Consider the following 19,391-nt stretch of genomic DNA (forward strand, 5'->3'; position numbering starts at 1 on the left):
CAAACTTGTCATTTTAAAGAATGAAAAAAATAAAGGACATTCGTTTTCACTTGTGCAACAGATAAAGTCAGGCCCACACCTCTCTCAACACTTACCTGGACGAAAATATGTTAACCTGTCTGGCCTGTTGTGTTTCATTTAGGTCATCTGTTATAGTGACAACTATTAGACCTGTCATTATGATCTTGCAAATGTATTATTCTAAAAAGGCATGGAGGAAATGAATGTCTGAAACAGTTTTGCGTCTGGGTCCGTAAAAATCCCAATAAAGAGGGGGAAGATTTTCTGACCATTAGTGTGTTGTGAACTTTACTTTTGCAACATTGTAAGGGTTTAATACAATTAAGTAAACTGAATTAATATATTACCAAAAAAAATAAAAAAATATATAAACATGTGGTGAATTCATGCAGTGTCATTAGGTAAATTTGTTGTGCTCATTGTTGTCATTGTCCCACCCCATCCCACACATACACATTGTCTGTCCTGTCCTTTTTTCTGCCATCTGGAAGAAGGTTAAGGAGCATCCATGCGAGGACCACAAGGTTGAACTGAAGAACCGTTTTCTCAGTTTTTTCTTTCTTGTTCTCTTTCTTCTATTTAAGAAAATGTGCCCCAGAGGGATTTAACGTTTTTATGATGACACTTTGGGGTGGGGATTGGCATGGTGCCTCTTTATAGGTGCCCTCCCAGCTGGTGGCGTCCTAGGCAACCGCCACGTTCGCCTATGCATATAAACGTATAAACCTTTAAAGACAGACCTATGGTGAGCTCCAAGGTTGTTAATGAATGGCATATTCCTCAGCTGAGACCATCAATCCGAATTAATTTAATATTGTTTATAGGGTAATTCCTGGTGAAAACCTACTCTACCCATGATCTTGAGGGGGGAAATCCACCAATCGTAGAATCGACCTTCGTTTTCAAGTTCTGGCTATGCCACCAATGTTCTAATGGGTTTTGGATAGGAAAGTTAATTTTTAACTTGACATAACAAAAACACATGCAAAAAAGACCCTTGTATTTACTGTAGCTTTAGAACAATGCTGTTTACCACATTTTTTGAGAATTGAATACAAGGTGGCACTATAATAAGCTAATTCATGTTTTTGCTAACAACTACTTTAGTTCCTCTGAAGCCATCAGTGCTCCCAAAACATATTGTCATGTGGATTTCATTTCAGCTAGAACACTTTTTTTTCCCACTTAAATTTGTTTTTTAAAAACCTTCTTTTCAAACTCATCCTAGGCTATTTGTGTGATTCCCCCAAAATGTAATACGTCTAGAGATGCTTCTGACAAAAAAAAATAAATAGAATTTAGATATGTTTAATCGTTCAGAAGATACAAGCCAATACGTTTTTGGGTGTGGTCCATATTGACATATTGGCCTGTATCTTGTGAGCGCAATATTCAAACATAACAAAACAGTACATACACTATATGGCCAAAAGTATGTGGACACATGAACACCACACACATACAGTATGTACTTGTTAAATGTTTAATTCCAAAACCATGGCCATTAATAGGGAGTTGGTCCTCGCTTTACTACTACAACAGCTTCTACTATTTTGAGAATATTTTGGGGGGATTTAGTTTTTTGTCCCCATTCAGACATCAATGAGGTCAGGCACTGGTGTTGGACAATGGCATTTTAATTCATCCCAAAGGAGTTCAGCAGGTTTCAGGTCTAGGTCTTGAGCAGGCTAGTCAAGTTCTTCCACACCAGACTCAGGAAACCAGTTTACTTGTGGCATCCTCTGACAGTACCACATTAAATGTAACTATACTCTTTGATATGTTCCATTCTACACAAAATTTGACTTAAGGAAAGATTGTATTGCTGTCTGCTTGATTTTTATGCTCCTGTTGGCAATGGGTATATCTGAATTAACTAAACCCATTCATTAGAAGGACATGTCCAAATACTTTTATTATGTTTTCTGTGCTATTTCTGCTATTTGCCTGTGTTTTCTCTGCAATCGCGAAAACTGACACATTATTATTCAAATTATTTTTTTCCCCACACTGGTCTTTTATTACAATATATCAGATAATCCCCCCTAAAATGCATATTATGACAGTAAGTCACCATTTATGGATACCATACCAATGAACGGGGACAGCTGTAAATGTATATAAATGTATATAAAATAGCATTTCTATTGTAATAAACTCCACACATAGTTTATCCCAAAAGCATTGTTTAGTGGAAAATATGTTCATGCTATGATCAATTAATTAAGTGATGAGAACATTTTTTTTGAATGAGCTGCTTCTTTTTATGTAAAAAAATTATAATTATTATATTTTTATAAAAAAAATATATATATATATATATATATATATATATATATATATATATATATATATATATATATATATATATATATTTGGGCAAAAACTTGTTCCATCCATTTTAATTGAGGCCCAACCCAAAGTAATTTCCTGGCCACGCCCTCGCCTCATGCGAGAAGAACATTGCGCATTCACATTCCCATGCGCATCTGTTTACTGCTGTCATTCGTTACTCTTAGTTCTCTTTTACTGTTTGGCTGCTGTCAGTGTTTTGATGCAAGTGATTGGCCGATTGGCCAGGACAGGCTCCTCCTACTCTCCCTTATGGTTGCACTCACAGAGCTAGGCTAATGAATATTAATTATGTGACGTATCTGTATTAACACTTGCACTGACTGTATGAATATGAAGTCGCACCTCAACGAACGACTGTTACCTTTGTTGCTCAATTCAAGCTCTAAAATAAATATTTAACATAATATATTTTATAACTTTAGCTCATGAGATATTGTTGGTAACTGGAGAATTACATCAATCAGCTCTGTTGTTAAACGTTTGACTGTCATGGGTTGTAATCCGCTGGAAGCAACTATATATTTTAAGAAACAAAGATTGCATCCGCACCTCAGGGGACACGTTTGTTCGCATTTGTCTTTTCGGTTCGACTGGAAAGCATTTCGAGCTGCGGAACACAAACATTTTCTCGCTTTTCAGTTCTAAAAGAGATAAACGTCTTTAAACAGCAGCTGGATTTTTTAGATAATAAATTACAATTAATGTCAATTAATTAAGTAATAATAATGGAATTTAAGATTTAAAGTAATATGTTCCTTAACATGAACTTCTGTCAAAATATTAATGGATTCTATACACATGGGATGCTATGAGTTTTAAAGTAGACAACATAATTTTATTTAATCCCTTGTCTCCCAATTTGGAATGCCAAATTCCCACTACTTAGTAGGTCCTCATGGTGGTGCGGTTACTCACCTCAATCCGGGTGGAGGAGGACAGTCCCAATTGCCTCCGCTTCTGTGACCGTCAATCCACGCATCGTATCACGTGGCACCTTGTGCATGACACCGTGGAGACTCACAGCATGTGGAGACTCATGCTACTCGCTGTGATCCACACACAACTTACCACATGCCCCATTAAGAGCGAGAACCACTAATCATGACCACGAGGAGGTTACCCCATGTGACTCTACCCTCTAGCAACCGGGCCAATTTTGTTGCTTAGGAGACCTGGCTGGAGTCACTCAGCACACCCTGGATTCGAACTTGTGACTCCAAGGGTGGTAGTCAGCGTCAATACTCGCTAAACTACTCAGGCCTCCGACAACAGAATTTCTTAATAATAATAATAAGGCAGAGGCTATTTGCACTATGTGTAAATAGTGTTTGACAGATACTATTTGCACCCCTAATTAAATTCCAACACAGGGCATCACTGCAGTGTGTTTATTTAGAGTCTCACAGACACCATACACCAACCTCAACCCCTAAACCTAATCCTAACCTGCTTTTACAAAAATGAGTTATGGTTTTAATACAGTAACCATAGTATCACCATGGTATTTTTAGTAACCACTAAAACATGGTTATTATGTTAACACCATTTTACAGAAGTAACACCATAGTTAATTGCAATAAAACTATGGCTTCCTGCCAAAAAACATGGTTACCGCAATATTACTATAGCAAAGCTATGGTTATTCTGGTGAGTGTTTACATTCCTCCTAACGCATCTGGGAACTTAGCGCTGCAACAGTTGGCTGATCAAATCTCAGACACAGAACAACAATACCCAGACTCAGTCATTATTATTCTTGGGGACTTTAACAAAACAAATCTCACACGTGAACTGCCCAAATACAGACAGCACATTACATGCCCCACCAGAGACAGGAATATATTGGATCACTGCTACACAACATTAAAGGATGCATATCGCTCTGTCCCACGTGCAGCTTTGGGACTCTCTGATCACTGTCTGGTTCATCTTCTCCCGACCTACAGGCAGAAATTAAAATCAACAAAGCCAGTAGTAAGGACTATAAGGAGATGGACTAATGAAGCAGAGCTGGAACTACAAGCCTGCTTTGACTGCACTGATTGGAGTGTTTTTGAAGCTGCAGCTACAGACCTGGACGAGCTCACAGATACTGTTACATCATACATCAGTTTCTGTGAGGATATGTGCATCCCTACTAGGACATTTTTGTCATTCAACAATGATAAACCTTGGTTCACAGGAAAACTCAGACAGCTTCGTCATGCCAAAGAGGAGGCTTACAGGGGTGGGGATAGAGTCTTGTATAATCAGGCCAGGAACACACTGAATAAGGAAATCAGAGTGGCTAAAAGAAGCTACTCTGAGAAGCTGAAAAGCAAGTTTTCAGCTAATGACCCTGCATCAGTGTGGAGTGGCCTGAAACAACTTACTAATTACAGGACTCCTACCCCCAACCCTGTGGCGGACCAACGACTGGCTGACGACCTGAATGTGTTTTACTGCAGATTTGAAAGGCCCGCGTTCACACCCCACATGCACTCGGACCTTCATTTCACACAACATGATGCAGTCAACATGGGTTTGCATCATATCCTGCAACATCTTTTGGACAGACCGGGGACATACGTAAGGATCCTTTTTGTGGACTTCAGCTCGGCTTTCAACACAACCATACCAGATATACTCCGGACTAAGTTAAACCAACTCCCTGTTCCCACCTCTACCTGTCAGTGGATTACCAGCTTTCTGACGGACAGGCAGCAGCTTGTGAGGCAGGGAAAATTCACTTCCACCACCTGTACCATCAGCACTGGTGCCCCCCAGGGATGTGTGCTCTCCCCACTACTCTTCTCCCTGTACACCAATGACTGCACCACCAAGGACCCCTCTGTCAAGCTCCTGAAGTTTGCAGACGACACCACTGTCATCGGCCTCATCCGAGATGATGATGAGTCTGCATATAGAAAGGAGGTTGAACGGCTGGCTTTCTGGTGCAGTCAAAACAACCTGGAGCTGAACATGCTCAAAACAGTGGAGATGATTGTGGACTTTAGGAGGAACACCCCAACATTGTCCCCCTCACCATTCTAAACAGCACTGTGGTAGCAGTGGAGTCATTCAGGTTCCTGGGCACTACCATCTCACAGGACCTGAAGTGGGAGATACACATCGACTCCATTGTGAAAAAGGCCCAGCAGAGGTTGTACTTCCTTCGCCAGCTGAGGAAGTTCAACCTGCCACCAGTGCTGCTGAAACAGTTCTACTCAGCAGTCATTGAGTCTGTCCTCTGCACTTCAATAACTGTCTGGTTTGGTGCAGCTACAAAATCAGACATCAGAAGACTACAAAGGACAGTTCGGTCTGCTGAGAGGATTATTGGTTGCCCCCTGCCCCCCCTTCAAGAACTATACACTTCCAGAGTGAGGAAAAAGGCTGGTAAAATCACTCTGGACCCCACTCACCCAGCCCACTACCTTTTTGAACTGTTGCCTTCTGGCCGGCGCTTCAGAGCTCTGAACACCAGAACCGTCAGACACAGGAACAGTTTTTTCCCTCAGGCCATCCATCTAATGAACAATTAAATTTCCCCATTGAGCAATAATTATGTGCAATACACAGTTTATTTTTAATTTTAATTTATATTACCCAACATATCCACTTCTGCCATTACTTTCATTGCTCTGTACATAATATACAGTTTTTTGTTCTTTATATACAGATTGTATTAGATTTGCACTACGTGTGTGTATGTGGGTATGTATGAAGGTGAGTGTATGTACGTATATGTATAATTATTTATTTTGTGTTCTTTTTTGTTTTTAATTACCTATGTCTTGCTGCTGTTTTTGGTGTTGTTTGTATAGTTGACTGGAAGCTAGACAAATTCCTTGTATGTGTAAGCATACTTGGCAATAAAGCTGATTCTGATTCTGGTTAATTTTACCTTGATCAAACCATTATCTCAACCCACTGACCTTCATTTTGAAAAAAATCTCTGCGAGGGAATCTTTAGTTTAATTTATTTATGTATTTATTATTATAAGTAGTATTCTAGAAAAAAAAACATGAAGAGTGGAGACAGGAAACAGGAAACAGGATGGGCAAACTGGTCAAAAGCTGGATTAGACCCAACACACTTGCTGTGACACTTAATGAGCAGTTTGTCTTTAATTTCAGTGCGCAGTGTGTGACAGATATTTACACCTAGTGCAAAGTCACTCTGTGTTGATAATAATAATTATAATGTAATATTATTTATATTATTGAAGTTGTTAAAGCTCTCTATATCATTAATACGCTGCTGCGAGCGGAAAAAGCAAAGGCGAAAGCATCATGACAGATGGCGCATGCGCGACACGAGAGTACGACCCCCCACTGGATGCACTTTGCGTTCCAGGAAACGTGCGCACGGAAGACACGCAGACGTATCTAAGGTTTGATGGTATATGTGTGTTCGTCTTTGGGTTTACAGAAAGGATGTGTTTAAATGGGGGAGATTCAATTAGAAATTAACCACTAGCTTCGTGAAAACAGGTGAGCAAAAAATGTCTCTATCTCTATGACTGTTCGCAATTGATTTAGCGTGTATTCTATTGATTTTAACCAATTCTCTGACATTACCGCAATGAACGGAGCAGTTGTTGTCTGCGATATGCCGCAGATTTATCCGTTATAACAGCGCTCTGTACGTTTCACATTGACATTATTTTTGTCTTCATCAAAAAAATGTCCTCTTAGCATTTTCTTAAAAGACTGCAATGTCATTATACAAACAAACTGGCATTTAAAGGGTTAAAATCCTGACAATGAATTAATATTTGGTAGTTATGATCAGGACTGATTTTGGTAAACAAAATAACTAATTAAAAGTGGAAAATAATATTAATATACACTGCTGTTCAGAAGGTTGTGGTCACTTGACTGAAATGTTTCTCATGATCTTAAAAATCTTTTGATCTGAAGGTGTATGCTTAAATGTTTCAAATGAGTTTTGTTGACAAAAATATAATTGTACCACTATATTAATTGATTTCATTACGAAACTAAAATGGTATTTAAAAAAAAAAGTTTTTTGAAATGTATGACATGGATCGAATAATAAAGAAAAGCAGCCAATAAGTGCCCAACATAGATGGAAACTCCTTCAATACTGTTTAAAAGCATCCCAGGGTGATTCCTCAAGAAGTTGCTGGAGAAAATGTCAAGAGTTCATGTCTGCAAATTCTAGACAAATGGTGACTATTTTGAAGATGCTAAAATATAACACCGTTTTGATTTATTTTTGATTTTGTTTAGTCACAGCATAATTCCCATAGTTCCATTTATGTTCTTTCATAGTTTTGATGACGTTGCTATTATTCTAATATGTGAAAAAAAAAAGAAAGAATAAGTAAGTGACTTACTTTTTTAATATTATGGCGGTTTTTTGACGCAGACATTTTTGTCCTTTAAGGACTTCTGAGTAACTTTATTTATCGACGCACAAGGGTTAAACCAAATATAGCTGAGAAATGTTTGTTCCAGTGACTTATTAAAATGTATTGCAAAGAGTTTTTTTACACTGCCTCTAATTTTCACTGCGCGTGTTTTCTGGAGTTTTTAGTCTACTTATTTTTATTTATTTTTTATTTTATTTCAAAAGCCATTTACACAACAGCACAACCCATTGAAGATACTGTCCCTTAGTCTTTCAAAAATAAAACATGAATAATCTTTACTCCGAGGAGCTTCATATAGTCCTTGAATATCCTCTGGATTTGAATATGTTTTACTATGCAAATAGGTTAATCCCTACTGAGGCCTCTGAATGACTTGTGTTTAAGTACAGACTAATATAAGCTCTGCATTTATTCATCAGCTCTTTCTGAAGAAGGGGTGAACAAACCAGAGTGCTGGACAGAGATGTTTGTTAAATCCAGTGAAAGAGTTTGCCATTCGCAGAGTGATTTATCTATGATGGAACTGAATGATGTGTGGGACAGAATATTAACATCTTCCATTGAAGTCTGGAGCACTCGTAGGGCTCATTTTTTAGGATTGCCCAATAGTCGTGTTTCAGGTAGTCTCCGCCTCAAACGGCACACCCATATGATGCCTATGGCACACAAAATTGGAAACGCTTTCTCAGTCCAGTTAGACCAAATCTGATTGGCTGACTTCTACAGGATTTCTGATAGCTTAGTCCGGGTGGAAGCACGAGTCGAGTTCACAAAGTTCTGTGTTAATTCAATGAGCTCTTTTGAGGACTAAATGATCACAGAATTTGCCCAGGTTTGCCAGATTAGTCACATCAACACTTTTAAAAGATATTCAACATTTAGTTTGAGGCACGCAGAAGAAAGTAAAGCTTATGTCCATAAGCAGATCTGTACATTCCGCTTTGTTTACTTAGTTATGTCTGTGACATACTCGGTAATGAGGTTCTGTGCTGTTTCAAAGTCTTTTTAGCAAGTCAGTCCACTTGGACTGGCCAAGCATGTCTCCAGACCTAAACCCTATTGAGCATCTGTGGGGCATCCTCAAACGGAAGGTGGAGGAGCACAAGGTCTCTAACTTCCACCAGCTCCGTGATGTCATCATGGACTCCAGTGGCAACCTGTGAAGCTCTGGTGAACTTCATGCCCAAGAGGGTTAAAGCAGTGCTGGAAAATAATGGCGGCCACACAAAATATTGACACTTTGGGCCCAATTTGGACATTTTCACTCAGGGGTGTACTCACTTTTGTTGCCAGCGGTTTAGATATGAATGGCTGTGTGTTGAGTTATTTTGAGGGGACAGCAAATTTACACTGTTATACAAGCTGTACACTCACTACTTTACATTGTAGCAAAGTGTCATTTCTTCAGTGTTGTCACATGAAAAGATATAATCAAATATTTAAAAAACATGAGGGGTGTACTCACTTTTGTGAGATACGGTAAATCATTTTATGGAGGTAAATTGGGTTGCGAATACTTTCATGCTGACTAAAGTGCTATCTCACTATTTGTATTGTGATTCAGAAAGGCCTAAATGCCTTTGAGGGACTGAAAGTTAAAGGACTGTAATACATCATCAAATCCATTTTCATGATCTGTCTCATAGAAGAGAATATATGAGTCATGTTTCCGCATGACTCATATATTTACGAGTGTCAGATTGCTCTCTGTGTGTGTGTGTGTGTGTGTGTGTGTGTGTGTGTGTGTGTGTGTGTGTGTGTGTGTGTGTGTGTGTGTGTGTGTGTTCGTTCCTTGTCTACAGTTTGACTAAAGTACTCAACCAAAATGTTTTAGGCTAGTCAGTGAGTGACTCACTTCATTCATGTTTTCATAAGCGATTCTGCATAATCTAGAAATAATTTAGGTTTTTGTCTTTGTAAGTTGGCTAAAGGGGATTTAACTTCATATAAGGTGTTTCACATTAGTTTTTTTGACTACTGAAAATGGGTGAAATGTAAAAAAATGTTTTGACAGAGTCACATCGAGAGCCCCATATCTATGGAATTGAACTATGTTGGGCCTTGAAAATGAAGATACAAAAAGGATTTTCTTTTCCCCAAACAAGAATCTAAAAGGATATTAATACATCTTTAATTCTTCTGTACAAGGATGGATTATAACCGGGCCAATGGGGCCAGGGGACTTGGGACGCCTCAGGTTGAGAGGACCCTTGGTGGCACGGCAAATGCAAAATTGTTATAAATAGACAAAAAGTACTTTAATGTGTGATTGCCACGTTATGTCTCCCCGGGACCATAATCAGAGGCCCTGATAAAAAATAATGATATAATACTATCATATACTACAAAAAATGATGTATTTTAGCATAATATAATTGAGTAGTGGCCATTTATTAGTTAATCTGTACTATCCCTTGCACAGATTAAAACATATAGTTAATATCATAAATGGATCACAAACATTGTGATCTATTACAGTATATCAAAAGGGGCACTTTTTAAACAAAATATTTTTTAAGAGAAAGTTGGATGCTAAAATCAGTTTTTGACATTTTGTGCAGATTGTGCTGTAGTTCATATACAGTGTATACTGGATGAGCCCGATCCAAATCCGATACTGTGTGTTAATCATGTTCGTTACTGTCCAGCTCCAAAAATGACCTAAAAGAACCATTAAAGTAGTTAATATGACTTTTATTCAAAGCCACTTGAAGACGTGCGATAGCACTGTGAATCACAAAAGGTGTTAGTAAGTAAATATATAGTATGCGCAGCGCCAACGCGTTAGTGAATGGTGCTGCTCTGTTGACGCAAACTCACGTATAGGCCGGTTATGCACTTGCAGCTATTTTTAGCCTTCACTGCAGAGTGCAATATTTGAGCGCTACTCACGAACAACATCTCAGATGTAGATGCTCAAAAGTTCGGTTCACTTATAATATACATTTAGAACGGGCACCGGAGGAGCATTTTACCAGAATTTGAATAAGAATCGAATAAAACTACTGTAAACATGCCTACAAACAGACACATACAGGACTTCCTGGAGAGTTCAGAATGTCAAAATTCTGAACGGTCTTATTCAAATTCTGGTAAAATGCTCCTACGGTGCCGTTCTAAATGCATATTATAAGTGTATAATATAATATAATTGAATAAAATGCAAGAGTCATATGAACTACTTTAATGGTGTTTTTAATGCTTCTTTATGTAATTTTTTGAGCTTGACAGTAATAAACATGACGCACACAGTATTGGATTTAGATCGGGCTCGTCAGACCGATACTCGATCCGTCTAAAAGCTTCATTATCTGAGCCCATACCGATCCAGGTATCGGATCGGTGCATCCCTATTTTTAATATTACAATATTTCCAAATACTTAATGTTTCTTTTTTTGATCAACTTTAGCCTTGTTCAGCTATAGGCCTACATTTACATTGTTGTTTTTGGAAACCGGCCAACTAAATATTATATTATGCAATAGTAATCTGTCTGTCCTAAATTCTTCACTTTCACACATTATTTAGAAGCTCTCCGATTAAAACCACCAGTCCTTATTTTTCATGAAGGAAGACCTTTGAGATTCTCCTCATCCTCAGAAGTCTCATCTGTGTCATTGTGTGCCTTTAACATTATGAACACTGAATGAACCCATGAACAAGGACATTTGCCATTACGCAAACGTTAAATTAAAGTTAAACAATCGCTATCAAAATCCTCACTTCTATTTCTGCGTGAGTTTGGTGTGAACTTCCACAGGCGGCACGCAATTTGGAGCAGTTCAGACGTGGTCAATCTTCACGTGCTTGTCGGCAGCTGCTCTGAGTGTGGTCCGCAGTGCGGCTCAGTGAGACAGTCTGAGTGTCACATGATGCAATATCCCTAATGCTACGCAAAAACACAGCAGTCATGGACTTTCTAGATTCGCTTAAAATTCCGTCCCATGCTAGTGCTTATGTTGCGGCAGTGGAGGAAGGGGGGCCTCCAGGTAGCTGGTGCCCCACGGTCTCGCATGATAATAATCCATCCCTGCTTCTGTTGTTATATGTACTCCCAACTTTTTTATGAATAGTTTTATTATCTTCCATGATGTCCCCTGATAATATTATGTTTTGTTTGTTTTTTGCACAAAAACTGTTTTGGCCAACATCATGCAGCCCCTCGAATTCAGCCATATTTGAAACTCAATTGGAAGTAAATGAACAAGCACCACAACATTATAAAACTAAATTTTAGGGTTACACATAACGCACATCCAACACATTGCATCTAAATATATGAAACTGTTCATCTCAAGCACAACTGTTAACACTCATAACCATAAAAAAAAAAAAATCAAACAAACCGTTATGACATTTAAAAAATATTCATGAATTAAACGGTTTGCTTAATGTTTTGCATGGGTCCAAGTGTTTTTAACTGCCCCAATCTTCAACAACAGTTCCTTTGCAAAGCTTGAAGTGTATTATGACTTGTTCCCAAGCAGTTCCTCTGGATATGAGCTGGCAAAACATACAATCCACAGTAAAATATGATGAAGACATACACATAACACACACACATACATAGTCCAAATCACGTTGCGAACTATACGCACACACATACAGGATCACATCCCTGGAAACACTTAAAAATGGTCAAAGATGTCTATCTAGCGTATGTTTTCAGAGACCAACAACTACAAATAGTGCAGAGGGGCGAAAGTATGTGTCCATGGCGCTTTTTTGCTCAAAACAACAAGAGGCAGAGCAGCTGAATGACAGAGTGGATTCTCCTCTTCAGAGCTTTATCTTGACACCACGTCTTTTAAAAGCAGCCCGAGATATGTATCAGGTGGTCAAAGATGTCTATCTGGTGCATGAATTTTTACAAACATAATCCAAAATAGTCAAGTTGTTTCTCTTTGGTGTTAAGGAATACTGAGGCCACAGTAGGCCTATTTGTCCTGCTGTCTCTCTCTCTCTCAGAGTAAAAATTGAGCACTAGTGTGCGGGGCAAAGAATGCAATGGTTTTAACTAGAGGTGCACTGATCAATTGGCTGATTTTCATCTTAAATCCATGATCGGCGAATGGCCGATCGTGCCTAGATTCAGGGCCGATCTTTTTTGCAGCACGAATACAATGCTAATTAATGAGCACTTGCTCAGCCCTTGAAGCATAGTGGCAGTTCTATGCATTCCCAAATTTAAACTTTCAGACATGCTGTAATTTAGATGTTTATGCTGGTTTGTTTTAAAACATGTGTAAGAATAACTTGTGTATGATTATTAAGTTGCCCATTTTCTAGAGTTATTACTGGAGTAATTCTGACTCGCTGCATTGTAGGCACAGAGAGGATAAAGAGACTGCAAACGGGCATAAAAACGAATTAAACAACAAATAAACAAGCAAATAGAAATTTGAGTATATGTGATGTAACACGAGTCGTGACAATCAGATGTTGTGTCGAGCGATAGAGACTGTTTGAGTGATCCTGATCGCTTTCAGCTCCACTCCATTCAATATACTCATTGCGGTGTCAATCAAACATGCGCGCTCTCCAGGTGCTCTCCATATCTCATCAGTTACTCATCTCAGCGCTATTCCCAATTGAATTGAGGATCCCAATTTAAATCAGACTGATGTTGGTCGCAATGCCACTAATAACAGATATAACTGTTTAACCTTATATAACGGCACCGCATCTTCACGCATTTGCTTAATAATTGGTGATTTGTATATCAACAAAATGCCAAAGGCGGTAAACAAATCATAAATACTAATGATTCCTCACAGGAGCCGTTTTGGAGCTAGTAATAGACAACTTTGAAAGTATCTCTGCTGTGTGTGATGCTCTCATGGTTTTTACTGGTTTCAGTGTGTCACAATGACCTTTTCGTATTGACAACAGATCTATTCATAACTATTGTAACTGTAATTCAATACAAATACATGTTAGCAATTTACAATTAATGTAATTTTACTGTGTGGGGCATAAACATAAATGCAAAATATAACTTGCAAAAGTGTGGCTAAGGGCACTTTTTTTTTTTAAATTACCGGTATCGGCCGAGCTTAGTCTTAAAAAAAATTGGTGATCGTTTTTGCCTCAAATTTCCTGATTGGTACACCACACATTTTAACCCATTGTGATGTAGGAAAGTTGCAGAAGTAGAGAACGAGGCATTTTTGTATGTTAAAATATCAAGGAAATCTTTTCTGTGTAAAGTTATGTCCAGTTTTGCAAATTCATTGCCATGAAGATGTTACGCATTAAACACTAACATGACGATTTAAACAACTTTGGAGCTCAAATAAAACGAATAATAAGTTTTAACAGAAGAATTAATGTATGTGCTTTTATAAAATTATAAGCTTCATAGTTAAGTTTTTGCCTTTAAAACCCTCTAAACATGGTCCCCATTCACTTCCATTGTAAGTACCTCACTGGAAACTCGATTTTTTCTTTAAAGAAATGAACAGATGAATCGAAATAACTTTAGTGCCGCAAATGCAGTCGATTGAGCTAACTTGTATTGAACACTGAATATTCCTTTAACAATAGTTTTATTCACCATGATTACAGCTTTAGTGTTATTCCATTGCCTAAATTATTTTAACCGTTTTGTAACTTTCCACTGTAATAACTTATCACCTGTATTTTACTTTTTGCTTAAAACATTTTGAATCTACTGTATTTTGCCACAACTGCTGTTCGGTTTAAAAAAATGTAAGCCATTTTAGAGAAAATACCTAAATATTGAGAATATCGTCAATAGGTTAACAGCATAGAGATCTAATTTTTTTGGGCCATATTGTTCAACCCTATTGTATATGTACTCACGGCATGTACGCATTCACATATGAACGCCTCTTCATTTTCTCTTCCCCAGTTCTCACACAGAAACGCCATGTTTGTCCACGTTGTGTCACATGCTTTCATCATGAATGTGTTACTTGACCAAACTGTTTACTTTAGGTAATCCATAGCTAATCCAGTCATGTCCAAAATGTCTGTCCTTCGGCTATTCTGAGAGTCCGTTTTGCGAAGGGTTTGCAGTTTATTGATCCGTTCACGTTTTGGATGTGGAATAAATGAAGGTAAATGATAACACTAATTAATCTAGCACATTTTTCTCTTCTGAGCACAGTAGTTTTCAGATGGTCAAATGCTGTTTTATTTAGACCAATGTGCTGATCGTTTTGGAGAGAAGGACATTTGGTGTTGGAGGGGAATGTGGCTATTTAAAGAGCACTCAGCTCACCAACTCCGATAAACATGTCAATGCAGGGCAGGAAATACTCAAAGCACTATGTGGTGAAACGATTGTTGTAGCTCAGGGTCAGGCAGATGTAATGGATTTAATGTAAAGCTTGAATTGTTTTTTTCATGATTTATGTTTTGTTACAGCTGCCTTCTGAACATCTTGAAACATGAGCACAAAAGAGGACGCCACAACAGACCGGTATGTTTCTGTGGATTTCATTTTTTACTCCTAACACATACAGTTCTTTGTCGAACTAAAGGATGTGCGAAACTATTTTGAACAAGCACAGTGAGAGCAGCCTTATCGCTCTAAAAAGCACTCAAGTGTGTCAACAGAACGAATAGATACAGACTCTAATCCGGCTTTTGATCTCACAAATGACTGGAACCTACACATCTACTCATTTGTGCAGTTTATTTTCCTGCTAAGTCAACTTATGTTAATCAAGTGGGTTTTTGGTTAATAATTTAGAGCTTTGAATTGTTGGGCCAAAGGCATTGCTTATGTTTTTCACTGTAATAATTTCTACAAAGGTCCAAATTTTCTTCTCTTTGACAGCGCATAAAGGACATAGTCAGGCGACTCTTGTATGCAAGTTGTAGTAGTAGTTATAATAAAAATAATAATACAATTATATAACTGCAAGTGCAATTATCTGGGTCCAAGCACTTATGGAGAGATGACCAAAATAATCAGATTTGACAGAAAAGATCCTGTGGATGCCGTCGACATAGTTGTTTTGGTGCTGGTTATGGTTAGGCAACACTTTTTTAACCCTAAAGGCCAAAGCATACTTCTCTCGTCTTTGTTGCGGATCGTAATGCAAATTTTGTCATAATCCAGTCTGCATGGCCTAATTTTCTTGACTCGCTGATGCGGTTGGCCATTGACTCTAGTAGAGTATCACAAAGAAGTTGTAGTGGGCATGCATTAAACGCATCTGGTTAGAAGAGTATACTCACAAAGGCAACACGGTCGACCAGGCGCAAGGCGATCCGGGACACACAGAAACTAAGTGTACTGGACCTTAATGCTAACTATAACCCCAACCCTAAAGCCTGAGTATACTACGGTTGTTCGCATTGCTGCGTGTCGCAGTTATCATTTGTGTGCGTCTTCGTTGCATAAGCTGGCCATTAACTGTACTAAAAGAGGATCACAAAGTAGTTGTAGTGGGCAAGCTTCGAACACGTTCGTATTCGCTCACGTCAGAAAAGTATACTTTGAAAGGTATTGCAGTCCACTGGCCAACGATGCGATCCGGAACGCAGAAAATAAAAAGTATATCGGGGCCATAATTTAAAACGTAACTGCCTTAACAGTGGCACAAAAAGGACTTTAAGTGTTAAAGAAGTTAAAGTCTGTTGATTTGATACTTCATGTGAGATGATAGTTAGATGGGTTAGGGGTTTTGGAAAGTCCCTAAACAAAGGTCAGACCATCAGTTAATGGTGGGAATAATACATTTAACATACACACACACACACACACACACACACGCATATTTTGTTTAATTTGGGGAAATCATGAATCATTTAATCATGAATGTTTATTTTGCAGTTATTTTCTTCCTGTTGACTTTTCTTTGCTATTTTTCTGTTCTGTATAGTGGCTTTCTTGTTGGGAGCATATTCTTCATCCTTGGCCTGGGAACGTTGTTACCATGGAACTTCTTTATGACTGCGTCTATGGTAAATACTGCTGTACTATGTAAAATATAAACAATGTGGAAATAAATATAGCACCAATCACAGAAAAAACGCAAAGTTTGCTGGAGACCCAGTTATTTATTTCCAATCGAAAAGGCACTTAATTAGTCTGGGAGAAATTCCTGCATACGTATTCAACCAACCATTGATCCTTTTCAATCTGAATTCTCTGACAGGTTAATTATCTTTGGTTTATGGCCAGGATTGGACAGATTAGCCAGATCACTGGTCTCCAGAGGGGCAGGAATGTTATAGACTGTGTTTTTATCCCACATTCCTGTGATCACCATAATCTGTGATTCTTTAGAAAAAGCCTGAACTTTGAGTGATTTATATAATGTTTTGTATTTTCAACTTCTAACTGTTTTATTGTTTTTCTCCTGTAATTTTAGTTAAATAAGTGAGTTTTAAAGGGATAATTTACCCAAAAATAAAAATATGTCGTCATTTAATATGTCGAATTTAATGGCATTCCAAACCTGAATGATGTTTTTTATTCTGCAGAAAATAAAATGAGACGTTTTAATGATGATTTGTTGGAATTCAATACAATAACAGTAGACATTTAGCCATTTTAGCACTTGAAGGAATATTCAGTGTTCAATACAAGTTCAGCTCAGTTGACATTATTTATGGCATAATTACAACAAAAATTATTACAAAAATGAGTCTTTATGGTTGATTACAACAAAAACTAATTTCGACTCTTTTCTCCTTTTCTTTAAAAGAAGCATAAATCGAAGTTGCAGTAAGACACTTGCAATGAAAGTGAATGGAGACAATTATTAGAGAGTTTAAACACAAAAATGTGATGCTTATAATTGTATACAAGCACTTACATGAATTCTTCTGATAAAACTCATATTATTTGAGCTGTAAAGTTGTTTAGGGTTTTCGTTTTTATGGCATTACATCGCCATGGAAAATTAGATATAACTTTACACAGAAAATGTTAGCATGTGATTTTATCCCACTAAAACCATACTCATACTTTTGAAGCAGTGAAATATTTTTTATTTAACCCAGATTTTTTGTAAGAAAATGAGGGGCAAAATTATGCCACAAATACTGTTGATTGAGTTTATCTTGTATTGAACCCAGAATATTCCTTTTAAAGCACCCAAAAACATCATAAATTAGTCTGTGCATCATGTTCCAAGTCTTCTGAAGAGCACTTTGTATGATGAATTGAAGTTTTTTTCCACTCTAAAATCACATAAATTAATTGATAAACATTGTAAACAGTGCTGAATCAAATATGGCGGCAACATTGAAAACATCAAACCTCATTGGTACTTGTTCATCTTATGGCCAAACATGATGTCTTCACGTTGTATGACATTGTGACGTTTTGTCACGAGTAGGGATGAGACGATATATCCAATTTTTAAAACATTTGAACAAAAAAGATGATCCATATCGTGACATAGTTCGATATTTCGAAATTTGCAACGTTGTTTTCTCTGCATGTGATCAGAAATGAAATGACCAATCAAACATCATAATCACTATCTCTTGATTTGACCCCTACTGCACTTTTGTCTACGCTGTTTATTGGGTTCACACAAGGGTAGTGCTTAAAGTGCCTGAATTTAGCTTTTAGAAATTTAAGAACTGGAATACTTGGAAAATTGCCTTGTTTTGATGAAAAGTGCTTGAGATTAAAGCGGATCGTTTGCTCTGTGTAATGTGTGTCCATCAAAGATGAGGCGACTCCACTTTCATTGAGTAATGTGTCTTAATATCCTTTCTGTTCTTTAGTCAGATAAAAGAGTAAAAGGACATATTAATTTTAATCTCATGTAGCATGGATTTATGTATATATATATAAAATAAAAATATTCAGATAATTAAAATGCATTACATTATTGTAGCAGAAGAGGTAATCACTGATAAGACGATACAAAAAGTGGCTTTAGAATACAATGTATTGTTTACTACCATATTATTGATCATAAGTCAGTCATTGACACACAGTTCACAGCAATCCATTTCACAAGTGAATTTGTCAATCAGTTTGAGATTTATTATGAGGGCTTGTTTAAGGACCCGTCAATTTACACCTGCGTTGGACTTGCTTGTGTGGCATCTCGGGTGCTTTGTGTCAAAAACATAAAATGTTTAGTTCACTGTGTCAAGTTAAATATAGTTTAATACTCAATCTTTAAACATATCTTGAGATCCCTTAGATCGCATTTTGCGCTTCTTCGAGTGTTTTGAATGCAGGAACGTGATGCATGTTTGTGTTGTTCTGCTGAATGTTGTTTTCTTCACTGTATAAACTGTGCATTGCTCATACAGCTGAAGTTTCATTTACTGCCCTCTGGAGTAAACGGGTGGAACTACAAGCTTTTCTCAGGAGTCTTCCTTATTATTGTCTGTGGGCGTGCGATTAATTTCGTTAATTTTTTCTTTTTATTTATTTATTATTTATCATTAAATCGACAGACCTAAAATATATATATATATATATATATACATACATACAGACAGACTGGTGGCCAAAAGTTTGGAATAATGTTCAGATTTTGCAGTTTCTGAAGGAATTTGGTACTTTAATTCACCAAAGTGGCATTCAACTCATCACAAAGTATAGTCAGGACATTACTGCTGTAACAAACAGCACCAAAGTCATTTTTGATCAAATCTAGACAGGCCCCATTTCCAGCAGCCAA

General features: G+C 37.6%; 1 protein-coding gene across 1 annotated transcript in view; it reads left to right on the top strand.

The window, feature by feature from the left end:
* The first annotated feature begins 6,742 nt into the window (after positions 1-6,742).
* LOC127618912 (equilibrative nucleoside transporter 2-like) overlaps positions 6,743-19,391 on the top strand; it is a 35,799-nt gene continuing 23,150 nt past the window's right edge. The window contains exons 1-3 of the mRNA XM_052091619.1: positions 6,743-6,852; positions 15,151-15,205; positions 16,617-16,698. Of these exons, the coding sequence (XP_051947579.1) occupies positions 15,174-15,205; positions 16,617-16,698 (114 nt within the window). The 5' untranslated portion in view covers positions 6,743-6,852; positions 15,151-15,173. The remainder of the gene's footprint in view (positions 6,853-15,150; positions 15,206-16,616; positions 16,699-19,391) is intronic.

Source organism: Xyrauchen texanus, chromosome 2 (assembly GCF_025860055.1).
Source record: "Xyrauchen texanus isolate HMW12.3.18 chromosome 2, RBS_HiC_50CHRs, whole genome shotgun sequence".
NCBI classification, from domain to species: domain Eukaryota; kingdom Metazoa; phylum Chordata; class Actinopteri; order Cypriniformes; family Catostomidae; genus Xyrauchen; species Xyrauchen texanus.